The 20,947-nt window shown below is 41.9% G+C and overlaps 1 protein-coding gene across 1 annotated transcript in view; it reads right to left on the bottom strand.

Annotated features, from left to right (window-relative positions):
• SI (sucrase-isomaltase) overlaps positions 1-10,213 on the bottom strand; it is a 45,332-nt gene extending 35,119 nt beyond the window's left edge. Inside the window, exons 1-6 of the mRNA XM_002194436.6 lie at positions 10,078-10,213; positions 8,614-8,734; positions 7,262-7,341; positions 2,086-2,206; positions 1,901-2,010; positions 1,082-1,233 (exon numbers count right to left, since the gene is read on the bottom strand). Coding sequence (XP_002194472.6) covers positions 1,082-1,233; positions 1,901-2,010; positions 2,086-2,206; positions 7,262-7,341; positions 8,614-8,734 — 584 coding nt within the window. The 5' untranslated portion in view covers positions 10,078-10,213. The remainder of the gene's footprint in view (positions 1-1,081; positions 1,234-1,900; positions 2,011-2,085; positions 2,207-7,261; positions 7,342-8,613; positions 8,735-10,077) is intronic.
• Between the last annotated feature and the right edge of the window lie 10,734 nt (positions 10,214-20,947).

Here is a 20,947-nt window from a genome sequence, read left to right as displayed (position 1 = left end):
GGGGGAAATTCTTGCAAATCTTGTGCAAAGAAATTTTTCAAGGATTTATCTCTGCCCTTATCCCACAGTACTCTTATCCCAAAACTCAGAGTCCAACATCACTGTCATTTTTTCTTTAGAGACTACAGTGCCAACACTTTTATGAAATTAAACAAAGGCCTAAGGAAATTTAGACAATATTCCAGAGAATTGTTTCAGTGTGGTCCCTCAGGTGCCTCATCCCCCCTCCCAGTACCTGTTTAATCAGTCAGGCACTGCCTACTTCCAAGTCCATCTTCTGTACCCTCTCTAATTGCAAATCAATCATTACAGAGGATTCCAAGCAAGAAAAAAATACTAATAAGAGCAAAAAAACAACCCTTAATTAATTCAACTCGAAGCCTTGCTAATCCAAGTGGCCCAGCCCTGTGACAGGTAATCATTCCTGGCTGATTTAATGAGCACCTTCATCCTGGCACTTCCCTGCTCTCAGGGCACTTGGACACCTGTGGGCTGGTGGGTTTGGTTTCACTCACTTATTTTTAGAACATAAATGTGATGAGACAATTAAATGTTGAAGTCCATTAAATATTTTACACACAGCGTTACATAACCAGCTATGCTTAGATATCACAGGTGTAAAGGGCAGCCTGATTTTGGTGGTTCAGGCCCTCAGCACAAGTGTAGTAAAGAAGATAAAAGGTAAAGGAAGGTATAAAAAAGGTTAAAAGGTAAAGAAGATAAAAGGCAATCAGGAGTTTTCCCACATGATTTGAATTTATATCAGCAAAGAGTCTGGCAAAGAGGACTGGCAAAGAGTCCCTCAGGTAATAAAAATTGCCCATATTGAGATTTCCCCAGTGCTGGGAGAACGTGATCAGAGCACCACACCTGAAACCCTTCAGACAGAGCTTTCCACCTCAGACTTTGTTCCCAAAGTCATCCCAAGAGTCCTTGAGGGACATCCACCAGTCAAGAAGAGGGAAGAAGTAGAGTCTGTGTCCAAGAGGACACCTCATAGGTGGCATCTGGTGCGGCATCACCAGCTCTTAGGGAGCCCCAGTGACACCTGGGTCACCGAGGAAGGCCCACCAGGACTTACAGCACTCTGCCATTGCTGGCTCTGGTCACCACGAGGCCAAAGGGGTTCTGCTTCAGCTCCACCTTGTAGCTGGGGCTGGAGGCCGCGGATCCCTTGAACGGCTTCACGTGCTCGTGAGGGACCTCGAACCTTTGAGCGTTTGGGTCAGTGATCTGCACACATGGACACAACACAGCGTCGGGCCTTTAATTAATCCCCAATACAGACATTTGCCAGCATTTTCCACAGTTCTGACTCAGGGTATTTCAACCATTATCCCAGTCTTCTCCTCTGCATTTATTGTTATTCACATCCAAGTTTAATTATTCATTTTCAGCCATTTTCTTCCGAATATTTGACTCTGTGTTTGCCTGGCTCAGCACGAACCCACCCCAGGACAAATTCTCCCACAGAAGGTTCACAGTCCCACAAGACACTGATATCCCCATATCCATGGCACAGCCTCTTGAGCTCTCCACAGAAAACACAAACCATTGGAAAAGCTAATATTGTCTGTCAAAATGACTGAGGGATGTGATTGGGCCATAAACAAAAAGTAAGTAAATACATTTATCCCCCTAAATCTTCCTGTGATGAGGACAAATGGTGGATAATAGAAAATCTGAGCTTTCCAGAGGTCTCGGTGATTTTTCATGCAGAATTCCCACCGTGCCAAGTCCCCGTTAACCTGAGGTATTGCAACAGCAGGGAGGACAACGAAAGAACTTTGGTGGGAATCACCAGAGTGCTCCAGAGGCATCAATCCCACACTCCCTCCATGGGCAACCCCACATCATGCAGACAAACCAGGCCTTGGAGCAGAAGAGGACAAAGCCTGACCTTGAATCGGAAGCGGTTCTTTGTCTGATACTCCGCTGTGAGCAGCACGGTCTGGATGTCGTCCCCAAAGAGGGAAGGGGCCGGCAGCCTCTCCAGAGTGGCCTCAAACCCTGGGGGGACAAACACGAGGTGTTGTAGGGAATGGGACAGCAGGGGCTGGGAGCTGGGGCCAGCCCAGAGCTTACCTGCCTGGGTGGACCTCTGGGAGCCCTGCACTTGGTAGCCATGGCTGGGGGAGAAGAAGCACCAGGGCACGCTGGCGTCGTTCTGGGGGCTCCAGCAGCAGCCACGGAGGGAGCAGGTGCTCTGAGCAAGGACAAGAGGGGCACAAATCAGCTGGGGTTACACAAATAAACCCATACCAAACCACTTAAAGTGCACATTTCACCCCCAAATAGAACGTTTGAAGGAACTGGGGTTGGTTAGCCTGGAGAAGAGGAGGCTCAGAGATGTGGCAAGCACATTTCTCTCACTCTTAGGATTTTTCATAGAGGTGCACAGAGAGAAATGAAAGAGAAAACAATTTCTATTTCTGCCCCTTGTTTTTCCTATGTGGAATGTGTTTGGAGAATTGTTCACCTGGAGTGAGTTCTTGGTTGGATTTTGGTGAGGATTGTTTGAGCCTGGTGGCCAATCCAACCCACCTGGGCTGGCCTCTCAGAGAGGGGCACGAGTTTGTTAGAGTCAGAGAAAGTAGTATGTAGTTTTAGTATCTTCCTTTTTATATGTATATTAATGTATTTTAGCATAGTTATAATAAAGAAATATTTCAGCCTTCTGAATTGAGTCAGACATCGTCATTTCTTCCCATTGGGTTCGCCTGCATTTACAATACAGAGGTGACCTTGTTTTTCTCTACAACTTCCTGAAGGAAGGTTTTAGACAGGTGGAGTTGGTCTCTTCCACTGGGCAGCAACTTGGACACAGTCTCAAGCTATGTCAGGGAAGGTATAGGCTGGACATTAGGAAAAAATTTTCACCAAAAGAATAAAAAAATACTGGAATTGTCTTGTGGTAGAATGTGGTAGAATTACCATCTCTGGATGTGTTTAAAAAAAAGAGCAAGAGGACACAGTCTCAAGCTACATCAGGGAAGGTACAGGTTGGATATTAGGAAAAAAAATTCACAGAAAGAATAATAAAGTACTGGAATTGTTTTCCCAGGGAGGTGGTGGAATCACCATCTCTGGATGTGTTTAAAAAAAGACTGGACATGGTGCTATGGTCTACTTGAGGGTTATGGCATAGGCTGGACTTGATCTTAGAGGTTTCTTCCAACCTCATTATTCTGTGATTCTGTGAAACACGAGAAACTTTAATAATTTCTGCACTCGGGTCAAGCCCTCCCTTGAAAAACTCTATGGAGTGAACTCAGTGGTGGCACAGAAAGCATCAAAGAAGGCTTTTTATGGATTCAGAGTAAATTGCTTATTGGAGATGCATTCTTTCTTAAGATCACAAGATCCACAGGTAAAATAAATATTTAAAAAGAATTATTGAAACATTTGAGCGGCGACAGATATATCAGGGTGTGACCAAAAGTCAAACACTGGAGAGGGGGTGAAAATTATCATGGGATTAACACCTAATAAACATCTATATATGCATAATATCTACATTTTAATGTAATTTTCCAGTATCAGAAATATTCAGACTGCTTCTGCATAACCTCAAATTGAGATAAATATTTTTTTTAATAAACCGATTTTTTCAAGCCTCAGTCTCAGTATAGTGGCTTTACACGCACATTCACTAAAAAGCTGAAATTCCTTTGCTTTGCTGCTAGAAATGAACTTGTCCATGTGCTCTGTGTATGAGGTTTATGTTTGGAGATAAGATTGAGACAATTAATCATTAAGTTTCCACTCATTTTCTCTCCTTAAACCCCCATTCATTACTCAGGGCAAAGGACAGTGGCAGAACAACTCTCGCTGAGGGTGAAGGGCGATTCCATCAATGATCTCAGTACCCAGTTCCAAAAGGGACACCTTCCAAACCTCACTTTCACCTCTGCACTACCAGCAGCTCTTTCTGCCTTCATCTGATTGTGCTCTAACGCTTTTGGTGTTTGTAACAAATACTTAAAACATTCTGCAGCTTGAAATAGGTGGACATGACCCCAAACCTTCATTGCCGCTGTCCTCGTTTCGGGGTTGGAGAGCCCAAACTGGGCAGTGCATGTCAGATTATTTTCAGAGGCTCTGGACAGATAAAAGATAAGGAAGCTCCAGCCCAGCAACCAGGCAGGGTCTGAAGGAAGCACTGAGGGAGCTCACAAAGCCACTGGTTTGGGAAACCTCAGGGCATTTATTAGATAGTGGTTTTAAAAAGCACAGAAACCACTCAAAACAACCCAAAATAAACCTCTGATTCACCAAACAGGTGAATGTTTTTCCTCTCTGTGTTAGATTCACCCCATCACAAAACATTTGCTGTCATTTCCATCAGCTTCCAAGCCAGAAATAAGGGCTGGAGAAGAGCTGTAGGGGCTCCTTTTCCCCCCTTTGACACACAAAGACCTTTGTGAGGCTGTGAAAAACTCAGGCTCACTTCCCACCCCAGATGCCACCTGAGAATTCCCCGTTTCCCATTCATAAACTATTGCAGGGCAAAGGAGAGGAAGCACCCGGCCCTCCCAGACCGCAGAGCTCTCAGCTTGATCCCCTTACATCATTTCCTTCATATATAGGGGAATATCCTAAATATGAGAACAGATTTGCTACTTCCATGCTCTTCTCCCTTCCCAGACCAGTGACCAACCCAGAAAAAGCAGAATAAACTGATTTTCCTAAAACCTGCTGTTCAAGCATCCACATTCCCAGCTTCCTAAGCAACGTTTTTCTCTTCCCCAGCTATTTCTCCTAAATACTCTTCAACTATTTTCAGCAGTTCCTTCACAGTCCAGTGATATTTTTTCCAGCTGGATCTTATCCTGGCAGATTTTTTTTTTTTTTTTTTTTTTTGGCATATTGAGCTTTCTGCACAAGGAAGTAAACACAGGAGCTGAGGATTGGCTGTGCCTGGCACAGGGGAAGGAGCAGAGTTCACCAGAGACATTGGGGAGCCTGTTGTAAAAGCAATCATCTGCTATAAATAAAGATGTGATCCCAGGCTGGGGGCTGTAAAAGCAGCACAACAGATACCAGCACCCAAAGCTTAATTAGGAATTACCCTGGATACGAGGAAGTTGTTTCCACTGGGGGACAGCATGAACTGAGCACCAAGAGCCTGGCCACGTGCTGAACCAAGATGTGCTGCTCTGTGCATCCACACAGGCCTCACCAGCAGGGGATTTTGGGAAGAAAAGCACAAAAACCAAGCCCCAAAGCAACAATTCCCCCTTCCCTGAGCTTTCAGAGGTGTCAGCCTGGCCTACACGAGCTCTGCTCAGTGGAATTCTTGTTTTACTGCTGTGTTCTGCTTGTCTGATCAGACCTCCTGGCAATTTTCCACAGCAGTGAATAGATCCTAAATATCTTCCTTCTTCAAGCAACTCTATCTTCACCAACCACATGATCAAATAAAAAAAATATCTATTTCTTTCTCTTTTATGCATTTATTCCTTCCTTCTCTCATTTTTCTTTTCTTCCATTCTTCCTTCATTTTTCTTTCCTTCCTTTCTTCCTTCCTCTTCTCTTTTCTTCATTTCTTCCTGCCTTCCTCTTCTTTTCCCCTTCTTTCCTCCTTCCTTTCATTTTCTTTCTTCTAGTTACTCCTCCTTTCTGCAATCCTACTCATTTTCTGGCTCCATCCTGGACACCTTCAGTGACCAAGGAGCTCAAGGCAGACATTAACCCTTGCAGCTTAGCCAAATCTTTCTTCCCAGCTGCTGTTTTTTCTGAAAACCACTCACACAAACCACTGCAGAGAAGTGATGCAGGACCTGCAGTTTCACAGATTCCTGCATTAGTGCCACCTGACACCACCAAATCACCTCCAGGGCAAAATGTGCACAGCAGTAATGGGATCTCTGGGATGGGATTCTGGCTTTCCTCATGGAGTGAAGGTGATATTTATCTCTAATCCTGTCAAATCTGCTGCCTGCTCTTTACTAATATTCATAAATCATTTCTTTTACCTCTAATTCCAGATCAGCCACCCTCAGCATTGCGATCTACATCTACTTTTGTGCTGGGAGCTGTGATTTGATTGTTTTTACTTCTCTCCCACCGCCTGCCTTGCAACCAGAGCACCACTGCTCCTCTTCCTGCTGGAGGAGTGCAGCTCTGCACGTTGGGTGACTGGGTCAAAGGCTGTAATTACAGCTTTAAATGGTCTGTGTGGCTTCTCCTGCAGTGCTCTGCCTGTTCCTGGGGCAGGGATGGAGCCTGAAGGGGCGAGGAACAGGCTGGGATTTGAATCTTTCCTAACCCATCCCCTGCAGGACTTTATTGAGCTACAAATCATAACAAAACCCACAGCACGAGAGGCTTTAACAACAGCCAGCTCTGGAATTAGGTGGGAATTTCCTCTGAGGTTCAGACAGCTGGGTAACAATTTTTATACCTCTGTGAATAACAGAAGTAACCCACATCACACTGGGATTTTATTTTTTTCCTCCTAAGCTGCACCTCCCCAAATCCAGATATCCATGAGAAAACAAGAACATTCATAATAAAGATGAAAAATAATAATTTGATAGTATTATATAACTATAGTTATTATATAACTATTACAGAAAGGTTCTCAATGTGAAAGCACTGAAAAAAAAAAAAGGGCATCATAAAATCATGAAAGGGTTTGGGTTGGAAGGGACCTCAAAGCTCCTCTCATTCCAACTCCTTCCATGGGCAGGGAACTTTCTACCATGCCAGGCTGCTCCAAGCCTCACCCAGCCTGAGATGATGCTTTTCACTGGGAATTTTATCTCTGAGATTCTTAAGCCAAAAGGTTTTTTCCATACTCTGGTCTCTCAGACAACCCAACCAAACTGGGATCCAAAGTGGGTCTGAAAGGAAACTGCAGAAAGGAAACTCTGCCCACAGCTTATACACAGTAAAATTGCACATCTCAGCAAAGGCCATCATTTCTCAATTATTATAAATGCCAGTTTTTGACCATCACACCAAATGAAACCGTTCTGAAAAATTTGTTAAAAACTAAGGGTGACCCTTTTAAGTGTTTGATGTCTGACCAATATTTCTGCCACCTCTCCCCAAACCAGAGAAATCAGACCTCCAGTCAATGGGCTGAAATAATTGTGCAGGAGTGAAACCCCCCTGCAAACACTGGGAAAATCACAGATTTAAATAGGTTAAGGAAATATCTGATCAGGTAGAGACAAATTACATTTTTATAAATAAACAGGAGGCTTTATGGGATGAAATCTCTTTTCTAGCATTTTCCAGAATGTTACCAGACCTGTGTTGCTAATTGATCCGGGATGCAGTCAATTCTCTCTGCTACTGGTGTATTCGGACATTGTGGGTGAAAGTCCGAGTCTGTCAGGGAAATAAAGGAATGGGTTAATACCAGGATCTCTAAACTTCAGGAATAACTTGATTCCCTCTGAACTCAGCACCTGCTTCTGCTCCCTGATTCCCTCACAACAACAGGGATCCAAATCACTATCAAACATTGCTTCTGTCACTCATTTTTACCTCTGGAAAATGGCACACAATTATTCCAGATATGAAAACTTCACTGTAAATTTTTAAGCACGTAGGTAATTTTGATAATTTTATTCCGTCAGTCCACTTTTCAGTGAGTTCTGTCAATGTACTCTGCTTCATTGAAAATACTTGCAAAGCTAAAAATTGGAAGAACTTTTCTCTTCTTAAACTGGGCTGCCGTGGTGCTCCTCTTCCCCTGAGCCACAGTTTTCCACAGGAGCTGGAATTGGAGCCTCAGGGAAAAGCACCTCCATTAAAATGCTCCTTTAGATTTCAGGTTTGTGGGACTGAATTTAAGGTGGGCAGCTTTAGGTGATTAAAGAGAGCACTGAAGGTTACTTTATGTGTTTGGGAGCTGTTCGTGTTTGGAACAAGGACTATGAAGTGCAGGGATGTGCCCTGGACTGAGATAGACACAGACCCCCAGATTTGCCTCTTTGCATCAGCTGCACTTGTGCTTTTTGCTCAAAAAACCTCCTCCTCTTGACAGAAACAGAAAAAAAAAAAATGCAGATATTAGTCTGCATGGGCAGTTTTACTAAAATTACCTTGTATAAGCAATAATTTTAATTTTTCTGCCATTTTCACCTCCAAGCTCTAAGCTGTTTGCTCCAGTCCCTGTGTGTGAATGTAATTACATAAAATGGGACTGGAAGTAAAGCAGGTGCTTTGCATCACATCCATGGAACACAAGGGTTTCCTGATTTATCAGTGCATCAGCAAGAAACACTGGGGGATTTTAGGATTATGATAATGTTCCATGCAATTTGGCCACTCCCACATAGGGATCACGCAGATTTTTTTCAGAGTTATTTTTTTTTTTAATACTCCAAAAATTGAAATTATCTGAACTCTATGTCCCTATAGAAAGTCCAATCAGTGGAGGGAGAGATAAAAGATTTTTCATGACAATAAACCCTGACTCATGCCATTTATTGCATCCGTATCTGGTAACTCTGATTGTATCACCCGCAGGAAGGACTGGCCAGGATTCACCTCCGGGTAACGATAAGATAATGATATTTGGATGATGAGAAAGGAAGCCCTGAGCCAGGTGCCACTTGGGTTTTTGCTCCTCCAGCAGCCATGGGAAGCTCTCACCTTGAGATTTGACCCCGGAGTGCCCCGTGGCCAGCAGCCCAATGAGGACACAGGCGATGACCGTCACCACGGTGAAGAGGGCAATCAGAGTGAGCTCCAGCCCACTGAACTTCCTGCCCATCTAGGAACCCAGAGAAACTCCATCAGTCAAAGTAAAACACAGCTGTAAATTACATTTCCACTTTATTAAATTAGCAGCATTTAAATTGGTCTGGTTTTAAGCCGCATCACCTAATCCTGAGGCTTAAATAAAACTCTCCTTAAAGACTTAAGTGCAATAAGTCTCCAGTTCAGGATAATTCACCCAGTGCAGATTATGAAATTATCACACTGAGAAATGTATTTTCGTCCCTGCAAATCACTTAACACAGAAAAATTTACTTCTAAAATTAACCATGGAGTTTCCCACAGGTTATTAAAATTCCTGAAAGAGAAACCAAATACATTCTTCTTCCCCTTTTGTCCTTTTCTAAGCTTTCTTTTCAAGGTTATTAATTTAAAAAAGAGGAACTTGATTTGTTAAAAATATAACAAAGCTGGAATAAACTCTGAGGGCGTGTCCAGGACACGTGGGGAAGGCAAGACAGAGATAAATTTCTTTTTTGTGCAGTGGCAGAACAGATTGTGTACAAGCTCATGGCACAGTGGCTGCTGCTGGAATCACAAATAAAATATGGGAAATAACTCAAAGGAGCCAGTGCCTTAAAAAGTGTGGAAACACGAAGTTTTACCAAATTCCTTTTTTATATTTTTGGTGAGAAAAGCATGCTGAGCCAAGGGGGCTGTGCTGGCTCAGAGAACAACCCAGACCAATCAACATTGAACTGTGCACCAGCAATTAAAATGATTAAAATTAATTGAAACTAATTAAAACTAATCTCAGTAGCCAGAGCAATACACACAGGCAGCTACCACTGCATTTAGCTTGTGGTTAAGGTCATTTAACCTCATAAAACAAAGTTAAATACAGAGAAATTGGTTCCTTTTAGTTAAGGAAGTGCGGAAACACGTGTGCATTGCACTGGCACATCAGAACACTTTTACATGTTTTAGTGATGATCTGCAGAAGTGAAATACACTTTAGAATAAACTTTTTTGTGTGCAAAATAACAATTTAATTGTTGTATGCGCCTGCTGCCATTTTTAACCCATCACCCTTCCTCCATCACAACCTAAAATCCCTTCTTGCTGTGTTGTCCCAGATGATATTATCCTAAAACTTAAAGAAAACTAATGTTCATTTTTCTGAAAAGTATAAATTTTTAAAGTTCTTGTCATTAAAGCCTCCTATCTTGTTGAATTCCAGTTCTTTCTTCTCCTGGTCTCCCTCCAAACCCTAAACCATTGGAAATAAATCATTATAATTTCTAAGTTCTGCTGTGTGATCAGCATTCATCCAAAACTCTCCAGAACCTCGGAATAAATAATATAATACATATTAAAGTAACAAAATGAAAGCCTTACCTTAAAGTTCCTGTGGTTCCTTCATTTGCTGCTCCTGACTGTGAAGCTCAACACCAAACCTGGGGCTTTATGAGCTGCTGTTATCAGTTCTCGGCTGTGTTTGCAAAGCCCTGGGCCAATGGCAGGCACAGCCAGGACTCAGGCAGATTACAGACACTCTTTGGACTAAACACTCTTTGGACTTCAACATGAAGCATCAGGTTCTGCAGAAGAGTGAAAAGCAGCTGTGAAACGCCAGACAGCTCATCCAGTTTCATTACTGGGGTTTTTAATCTCTTCTGTTTCCATATCTTTGTTACTTTAACCTTTGTGGAGCCCTCACGTTCCTCGTGTTTTATTTTGGTTTAATCACCACAAGAAGTTGCTAAACATTCCCAAATGAGGGAAAGAGCTGTTGAACACATTGCAGGGGAGAATCATATTTATGACCATTAAAATCTGTATTGGAATTAACTATAAAATATTAATCTCGAAACAATATAAACAGATTTCAAGGAATACTACTAATAAATGTCAAAAGCAGATGAATAAGAAAAAAGATTAATACAGAAATGTTATCATTTTATAGCAAAGGGGTTTCAATCATAACCTTAATATGAATCCTTCACATCTAACTGGTTTTTGTCTTTTTCTTGCAAATGATAGGTGGTATTCTAACATTAAATCTGTATTTTCCAAAGGAAAGTTTTCAATTCATATTATTAAAGCATTTACAAGTGATTTTTCAATAACAAAGAAATGGCTGAGAAGTGCCACTTGTCTTTTTTTACTGCTTATGAATTTATTCCAATTCTTACATCCCTCAGCTCTGCCTATGGAGCCCCAGGAATGAGAAATTTGGAATATTTCCTGATGAACCACAGAGGGGATAGGACGCTTTTGCTCAGTCAGCACTTAAAGGAAGGAAAATCAACGGCACACATAGAGCACAGGGGCTCCTTCCTTCCTTCCTTCCTTCCTTCCTTCCTTCCTTCCTTCCTTCCTTCCTTCCTTCCTTCCTTCCTTCCTTCCTTCCTTCCTTCCTTCCTTCCTTCCTTCCTTCCTTCCTTCCTTCCTTCCTTCCTTCCTTCCTTCCTTCCTTCCTTCCTTCCTTCCTTCCTTCCTTCCTTCCTTCCTTCCTTCCTTCCTTCCTTCCTTCCTTCCTTCCTTCCTTCCTTCCTTCCTTCCTTCCTTCCTTCCTCTCTCATCCATCCATCCATCCATCCATCCATCCATCCATCCATCATCCATCCATCCATCCATCCATCATCCATCCATCCATCCATCCATCATCCATCCCTCCATCCATCATCCATCCATCCATCCATCCATCCATCATCCATCCATCCATCCATCCATCCATCCATCATCCATCCATCCATCCATCATCCATCATTCATCCCTCCCTCCATCTCCCCTCAGATCAATGCCCCCACTCCCAGGGACTCAGGTGAGCACCAGGCAGAGTTTCCAAACAAACACCTCCTTTCCATGGGAACAACACCCAAGTCCAAGAAAATGCTGGAAACATTGCTAAAAATTGCTAGACATGCTGCTCTGTGAGTGTCTAGTAAAAAATTCAAAATAGTTTCATGTGGGTTATGAGGATGACAGTGGTTGGTGAAGCCTGAGGGGTTTGTTTGATGGATATTTGTTTTCCAAAGTTGATTTATTTCCTTTGACTGTTCCAGGAAAGCCCTGGGCCCAGCACAGCATATTCCACGAGTTCCATTTAACAATCTCCTGCCATCAATAAAACCATTTGCTTAAGTGCTTCCCTGAACTGGCAGTGCCACAAACCTGTTATCCATCAGCCAGGGAACGCTTCCCTGCCGTCCACAGTGCAGAACCAGGGAGCACCGAGCTCTCCAGGGAGCGTTTCCCAGCAGCTTTCCCAGCTGAGAGCGCTTTCATTCCTCCCCAGAGGACTCCAAGGGGGAGGAACAGTGAAGGCTCCTCAGCCAGGGACACTGAGAGGCCATAAAAACAATGAGAACTCCATTAAGCGAGGAGCTGGAGCATCTCCTGGTTTGGTTTCCAGGAATTCAGAAATTCAAAGCTGATTCCTTTCTGACAAAAAGCTGGGAAGAAGAATTCTTGGAAACCCAGGGGTGCAGGCTGGGCTGGAGAGAATGGCACAGGAAAGCGATCTAGGAAATGTGGGACTGTTAAAAATGTGGTAATTTAAAAAGAGACATTTATTGCTTTGCTTTGAACAGGTCCATTTTTAATTAAATCACACACAATGTGCAAAGCTCGTTAGCTGGGCAGAGCGAGCTCCCTGACATTCCTTCAATCAGCAGGCCTAAAAATTGGGATTTCAGCTACAGGACCATGCTAGGAAACAGAAATGGCTTATACTTTGTCTACAGTTTAATAAGATTTGGTTTTTCACTGTTTTGGTGTCAAATATTTAATATAAGTTAGAGTTACAGCCCTTAATTTCTGTAAGAATCTGTTGGCACGTTTCCAGCCCAGCCAGGAACATAATTGTTTTTATGGAAGGATGTCTGGCACAGATCCAGTAGGAACAAACTCCTGGAATCCCCACATTCCTCCCTGCAATCCCACTTCTCCAAACTGGGAGCTCTCCAGGCCAGCTCTGGCCGCATCCAAGCAAGGAAAGAGGATGAGCCATTTTTAGAGTCCTGGAATCTCCTCCAGACATTCAGCTGAGCAAGGCAAGGAGCTGCGAAGCCTCATCAAGGCACTGGAAACAGATTTTCCTCCAAAGAGACTCTGGAGAGAACAAATTTGGATTCATCCCATGTTGTGTCATTTTCCCAAAGCACATCGCAATTCGAGATCAGATGCTGTGAGCTCCGACTCAGACAAAAGCAGTTTTCATTTTATAGTAATTGACAACCAAAATATTTTGATTTTGTTTACCAAACAGACGGAGAAATAATATCAACTGAGTCATTTCGTTGTTGTGGAAAAACAGAACATATTTGAAGTTCATTTTAGAAGTATGTGCAGTTCTGAAAGAAATACAAATAGACATAGTATAGAAATTGTTTTTCTAGATAAATATGTTTCTTTATGTCTCAACAATGGATCTTTATTCCTATTCCAATACCACTTTTGATCCAATGAAGTATGGCAGAGGTGATGAACATTAAAATTTTATGCCAGTGTTCTTTATGAATTTTTATGAGGTCAACCAGTGATAATTAGAGATCAGTGATCAAGATAATGATGACAAAGGTAAGAATTCCAATGGATCTATAGTGCATAGAAAGAAAAACACACTTTGCAGTTCTCAGTGCAAATGAGGAAATGACTTGCTGGGAGTCTCTAAAACACAAAAATAATGACTGGAAGTCAGTGCAGAACCCACTGCTTCAGTGGGTAAGACCTGAAATCAGAGGAGAAATGTTATAACAATACTCCTAAAAAACCCCAAACCCTCTCATTCTTATTTTAATTGCTGCTGAACACAAAAAGCATGAAGTGAGAAGGCGTCAGATGTAGCAGGAACAAGTGTCAGGATGGTTTGAACCATAATCATGAATATAAATCACTTGATTATGTCTGAAAATTAATAACTGCTGCTGCTCAAGATAGCAAAGGGTAGCTCTTAGTGGAGCCAAGTCTTATGTATTGCCAATATTTATTATCTACCTTCTCAACTGACAAAGAAATTACAAGATTGCACACAAAAAAAAAAAAAAGAAAATTTTTCTTTTGGCCATTCATGCATAAATATGTGAAAATATCAAAATGTGCCTGACATTATTACTTGATCGAAATTTATCATCTGCTTTTTGATTTTTTTTTAAGCTGTAATAGAACATCAGGGATATTCCAGAATGGAAATATCCTACAAACAAGAGATTTGAACCTGCCATTTGTAGCTGACAATGTTCACTCCAGGATAGAGCTCACTGCCTGTAAATGAAGGAGAAAAGGACAATTAATATTGGTTTCCAGCTAATTGCTGGCTCCAGATAATGCACCAAGCTGAAAGTGACTCTCAGCTGCATCCCCCCAGCTCTGCTTGGGGCAAAATGGAGAGAAAGGAATTCTTCATTTGCAGTTGGATGAAAACACCAACCACAGAAAAGCTGAAAAAAATCCCAAACAAGCAGAAAGAAATCTAATAAATTAGTAATTATCCTCCTTCCTCAAATATCTGAATTCTCAATCTGTTGATTTTTCAGACCAAGCCTGCTGCTGGGTGCTGATTTTGGGGTCCTTTCACTGGGAACAACTGTCAGGTTTAATTTCAAATTGTCCTTTTCTCAGCTTCTTCAGCTTTATGTGATTTTTTTTTCCATGTTCCTTCCTACCTGGAATGTACCAGCAGAAAGGAATTTTCACTCCTGCTGGCAGACCTAGAAAGAGCAGAGATGTTTTCTGCATGGGGACATATCAAGGTTAATATTCAAGTTAAATTTGAATCAAGTTTTGAATAAAAAAATGGGTATTGTTTCCTATGAAACTTAAGTTGAAGAACTGGTTAAGAAAGGATGCATCATGTCTTAAATCCCTTTAAATAATGTCCTTCTTTCTCCTTTGATTCCTTAAAAACAGGGGAAATTATTAAACCTCTCAAGGCACATCATTAATTTTGTACCTTCTAGAAATGCATAAATGCAAATGTGATGAGCTTAAGCAAAGCAGATACTCTTCAATAATTCAAATATGGACAAATGAAAGTCTTGGATTCAAGAGCCCAAATCACCCCTCTGTATTTAGGCTGTCCAAAGACTCAATAACATAAAATAAATATTGACACAAGGATCTCTTTGTGCCAGTTTGGAGACACATATGCACAGACCACCAGGACACCCAGGAGTCTGCCAGCTCCAAAGATCCTTGAGTCATACATCAGGCAGGTCCAAAATAGCCTTGGATGGATTTTGTAATGCTAGTTAGGAAAAAAAAAAAAATTGGAGACTCTTAATTTCTTGGTTTGTAAATAGGCAAATTTTTATGACCAGAAATTTTAGTTGTTTTTTTTTTTAATTAAGGTTACTATATAGGTTAATAATTAAAATAAAGCTTTTTAAGGTGAAATTACAGATCTGCAATAACAACAACAGCATAAAAAGAATAAAAACCTCCAGTTAGTAAATAACACTTAAAATGAATCTTATAAAGACCTAACTTCATTATCCACCATTCCTACCCTATTCCACTGAGTTTTTTCATGTTTTTACTGAACAAAAGCTGAAATGACAGATTATGCCCCAGCTTTTGGAGAGAGAAAAAGATAATTCTGAAAGGAGCTGCTTAATGAAATTAGGGCTTTGACCCTTTGCAGTTTTTTTTGTCAGAGCTTTTCTGCTGCTCCCATGACTTTCCCTGTCCTTGCTGCAGATGGTCCAACAGCCAATTCCTGAGTTCCTTGCTGCTCCTGAGCAGGAAACAAAGCAAAGCCACCGTTTTTATCTCTTGATTCCTCGCCAGCTTTTTGCTTATTTAGACATGATACTGCTGGATATTATTCAGCTTTGCATTTCTTACCAGTAAAAAAATACTAGATGGTTATTGTAGGAAAACAAAAGGATTAAAGGCTTAGGAGCTTTGGGTGCATGTTTAATATTCAGATATTTGTAATAACAACTGAGAGATACAAACAACATCAGTGCCAAGAAGGTGATTTCCTTACACCTGTTTTTGTGTGGTAATTCAGGGAGCACTGCCCAGGAGGGCTGGGCTGGGACACTGCTGAGGCAGAACCCAGCAGCTCATCCCAACACCATCCAAAATGTGGGAAAACTCAAAGTTCACAGCTTTGACCTTCATTGCCACTGTCACCTCCATGGAATTTCAACTCCTCGTTGTTGAGTCTTTACTTCTTTTTGCCAAGGTCGGGATTAAATCATGAGATGGGATTTCTTGTTGGGACTCAGATGTTTGTTAGTTCTTATCCATGTCACAGTCTCACAAACCCTGAGTTCTGCAGCACTTCAACAAACCTAAAATGGAGCCCCATTGCTCTCTCTACAAGGCATTTTAAGGATAAACTGTCCCATTAAAAAAAGACACCTAAATTATTTTTACTTTTAACCCAATAACCAACCACCTGTGGCCTGCAATGAGGACTTTTTCAATCCAGTTACACAAAACCACCCAAATCCATGGAGAAGGAGAAGGAGAAGGAGAAGGAGAAGGAGAAGGAGAAGGAGAAGGAGAAGGAGAAGGAGAAGGAGAAGGAGAAGGAGAAGGAGAAGGAGAAGGAGAAGGAGAAGGAGAAGGAGAAGGAGAAGGAGAAGGAGAAGGAGAAGGAGAAGGAGAAGGAGAAGGAGAAGGAGGATGAGAAGGACCAGCCTTCACCCCAAAACCTCCATCTTGCTTTAGATATATCACTGTATTCTAAACCCTTAAACTCTGAGTTTTCACCTGTGCTATCACACACTTCTATCCAAACTCCACCCCCCCAATCCCAGTTCCATCATTCCATTTTGGAACCTTCTCCACGGCCCCAGGTCAGTGCAGAGTTCTCCTGGGGGTCAGTGCCTGGCAGCACAGAAAGTCTGGAATTCTCAGTGACCAGGGTTCCAACACCTAGTGACCTCTAAACTTGCACCCAGGGGTAATTTTTGTATCCCTGTGATGAAGGATTCCAAACCTCCATGACAAAATGCAACCATGCCATTAGATACCACAAAACCTTACAGATTCTGATCATACTGGTTCCAAGCTTTTCTCTCCGAACACAAGCGCTGGAAGATGCATTTCTTTGGGGGTTTTTAATGATATTTTTACAGTCTCTTGTAATTCAAGTGGGAGTGGGAATGAAAGCATCAAACAGTGTCAGACTTTGAACAAAGCCTGGGGACCAGCGAGGCTGTGGGTGTTGTTCATCCCACCTCAGCAGTTCTGCTCCTAACTGAAAGATTCTCTACAGGAGTGACACCTCCTCAATATTTGCACACATTTATTCATATAAACACACTTATATACATTTATTTCAGCTGCCTTTAGGAATCCTTGATCACGGAGATGCCCTGGTCAGGCTCGAACCATGAGGATGGAAATCCATGCAGAGATTTAGAGCTGAGACTACCGAAATGTCACTTCAACAAATTATTTAAACACCTCCATTTATTTATTCTTTGATCATGGAGCGAGCAACACTAAAAACAACAAGCAGGGAACTAAAAAGGGGAAAAGATGATAAAAACTCAGGGGAAATCCTGGAAAAAATGTTTAATGCAAAGTGTCCCCAAGGCGTGACACCTCCCAGGGTACATCATCCATCCCCCCTCTGCTCGCAGCAAGAGTCCGAGGCACCAAGGACTGGTGTCAGGAGAGCCTCAAGTCTTTATTAAATGTATGGAACAATACCTTGGCAAATTGGGAAGGACTGGAAGCCCCACGATAACCCTGAATCTGCATTTTGAAGGCTTTCAGGGCCCGTGAAGGTGTGTGCTGTGAGATAAAGCAGCTGGCTTTGAAAAGGAGACTTTAATCCATTAGATATTTGCCTTCTAAATAGCTCCACTCTGCTAGACCTGAAGCTTTCCCTGGAACACAAGGGCTGTTTCCCTTTTTTGCATTTTCCCAGTTATCTTGTTTTACAGCTTTCTCCACTCCAGTCCTTAGCCCACATTTAGGCAATTATTTCCCTTTCCTTTCAGCAGAAATACAATATCTGATGGTGGCAAACATGCAGAGCACAGAAATTCCCGAGTCTCACTCCAGCATCTTATTACACTGCCCCATTTCCTCATTTGTTGTATAATTATGGGCAATTAGGGCTGAGAGCACCGAGGTCAGTTCTGTTTTTTGAGGTGTGCTTGCCACAAAATCTCCATTTTAGCCCTGCTGTAGCTCATTGAAATGCAAATGTCACGGAGGGGGAAATATGTAGAGTTTGATTCAGTGAAAGCAAAGTTAGAAGGGGCTTCCTTCAAGTGTCCAAATCCCAGAGCAGCCCCTCTGGGGGCATGAAACCATGATTGTAAATCACTCTTGGTCCTTTCTGGTTGTGACTCCTGGAATATGGGTAAAACACATCCAGGGAAGGCACAGCTCATACTCTGAGCCTTTTAAGAAGCCACAGATATCAACAGCTGTCTGAAAGTTTTAAAATTATCTGATAGAGATAAAATCATACACTGAATCAAGGAAATCAGTGGAAGGCAATAACTCATTAGCTTGTAAGATACTCCAGAGAGACTGAACTCCCTCACACCTAGAAGGAAAAAGATTTCCTTACATTTTCTTTTTCTTTGGTGTGCTGATGGTCACATAGATAACATTCAACAATTAACTCAATTTCTCTAATTATTATATTTTTGTATATTATTATATTATATTTTGTATATTACTATATTATTGTATAATTCATGGGTGTTTATGCTCTTTAGTTGCTCTACCAAGAATACAAACACCATTCTCTGATGGGTGTGGATGCACTTCTGCTCAACTTCCTTGGAAAAATCCCTTTGCACCCTGAATCACTACAGCAAACACCAAACACAAAACATGTCAGAAACTTGCCCTGACTAAATCCCACTGCTCTCCAATGAGAACCCCATAATTGCCTAAACTGCTGCTTCAATAAGGCACTATTTGCTAATATTTCTATAGGATTTGCAGCTTTAGTGACACCATAATTACAGCAAAGATACACAAGTCACTTAAATTACCACAGCAATTAAACCAGACTAACGTGCCACAATTATTTCCTCCAAGACAAACAGTAACTTTCTTTGGATCCGTTATTTCTTTGTTTGATGCTATCCTACATTTCCAGCCTTTGCTTGCTTTCCCTGTGTCAATAAAGCTTTGGAAGTGGCAGCTAAAATTCCAAAAGTGAAGACAGCGAATGTCACGTGTAGGATTGCTCAGGGATGAGCAGAGCTCAAGAGTTTTGCTGTTGAGGTGGCAGCTCTCTGCTCTGGCATTGAACCAAAATATCCATGGAAAGCAATTATTCATGTTACAAAGCTTGAATTTTCCTCCAAAAGGTTCCTGTATTCATAATTATGCAGAAACCTCATTACAAAGGAACAGCATCAAGGCAGGCTCCCCAAGTTTCTGTGCCTAATGGATGGAGAAATGAAGTGACACCGGGTTATATAAAATATTGATGCTCACTTTTCAGTTACAGGGTTTTATGTGCTTTGCATGCAAAAGGTCTTCCTGCTTGGAAGGTTTACTACCAGAATAAATTATTATTACAATGTGTCTTCGTTTGCACAAGTTCTTCTTCAGCTGGCAGCAAAGAATAACTTGGGAGCTGATCTACAGACATTTTTTTTTAAACTCACATTTTTCTCGAAAATTTAAGTGCAAGGATTTCTGCACAAGCTGTGTAATTTATCACAGTGATTTCTGTTAGGGTACCTCTGCAAACAGGAGGTTTTTCACTGCAGTTTGATTCACACATAACACACAGCAAAGATGGCAATATTCCTCTTAGTGTTTTATTATTTCCCACTCGAAATGCCCAAATGCCATCAGATTGGGCTGACAGCACAGAGATCAGACATCCCCTCCTGTCCTGGCAGCAATTTCACCCCTGCCTTGATTTGTGAGCATCCCCTCACAAATCCAAACTGCCCTGATATTTCCTCTCTTGATGGGAATATCAAAGATCCCAAGGGCTTTAAGGTCGTTAAGAGCTGTGCAGAAAATCTGCTCCTTGCTCAGTGGCTGAACTGTAAGTGAAAGATCCAGCTCTGTCACCTAAAGCAGGCTGGGGACAATTCAGAGGGACAGATAACTATGTTAGCCTTGGAGCTGGGAAAAGAAATGCTTCAAAATAAAGCTTTGCCCTCACACTTTAAAGTCTTCAAACTTCAATGTTAAGATGAGGCAGTTTATAGAAGGAATATTTAGTAAAGTCAGGAAATAAATGTGATTATTTCTATAACAGACCTTGTTTATCGTGAGAAAAATGTGAGCTAATTCAGATTTTAGTCCTGAAAACCAAATTAACTTCACGATGTTTCGCTGGGCCACATCATGCTCTGCATTGCCTTATTTAGTAATTATATCCTGACAGTGCATAATTAGTGTCTGAAGTCGAGTTCCCCCACAGCCATCAAATTTGCAAAGAAAATAAAAACTAAAACAAGGCACAGGTAGAAGGCTCAGAGACACGAGGAGCAGGAGGGGGTGTGTGGGATGTGTGTGTTTAGTGCAGTCACACACAGGCCTAATTTAGAACCACACTTCTCCTGACTCCAGCTGGATCTAGACAAGAACCAGGAGGCTCAGATCCTGTGGAGAGTCCAGCAGCAGAGCCAGAAATATCCATTTGCCAGAGGAGGAGGCTGAGCACAGCAGTTTTTATCCTATTCCTGCTATTCCTGCACAGACCTTATTCTGTGAGCCCTCCTTGCCACTCTTGGGGGGACAAAGAGGTACCAAAACACAGGAGGGATACCTTAAAGAGCCATAAACCCCCATGGCTCATCAGCAGAAGTGTCCATCCACACGTTTCATGCTTAATTCATTAACAATTTAGCTGCTGATGATGTTCACTCCATATATAACCAGAGTTCTTGCCAGGGAGCTCCATCAGAGCTCACATCACATCAACCCAATGAGAAAAACCTCACAGAAAAAGAAAAAAAAAATATCCCAGAAAATGTGTCTGGGGGTAAGAGGCACAAATTCCAAATTATTGATTACACCCAGAGCTCTGAGCAGGCTGAGACCATCCAGAAATAATCTGTTCCATCAGATTTGGCCTGCTGGGGAAAAGGAACAAGACCTAGTTTGAGTCCATCACCTCAGGAGGAGAGAAACTGTGGCTGAGAGGCAGGTCTGGAGTAAACCAAGCTTAGAGCTCTGATCTAAGCAATAATGGGATCCTTAACATGGTGCAGGTTCCATTTGAAGGGTGCCACATTTCCTGGGGCAAGTTCTGCATAAAGCAGCAGCTAAATTTCCAAGAAATGGGAAGCTGGAGTTGAAATCAGAT

Source organism: Taeniopygia guttata, chromosome 9 (genome assembly GCF_048771995.1).
Source record: "Taeniopygia guttata chromosome 9, bTaeGut7.mat, whole genome shotgun sequence".
Classification (NCBI taxonomy): domain Eukaryota; kingdom Metazoa; phylum Chordata; class Aves; order Passeriformes; family Estrildidae; genus Taeniopygia; species Taeniopygia guttata.
Note: the sequence above shows the minus strand (reverse complement) of the source record. Positions and strands in the feature narration are given on the sequence as shown.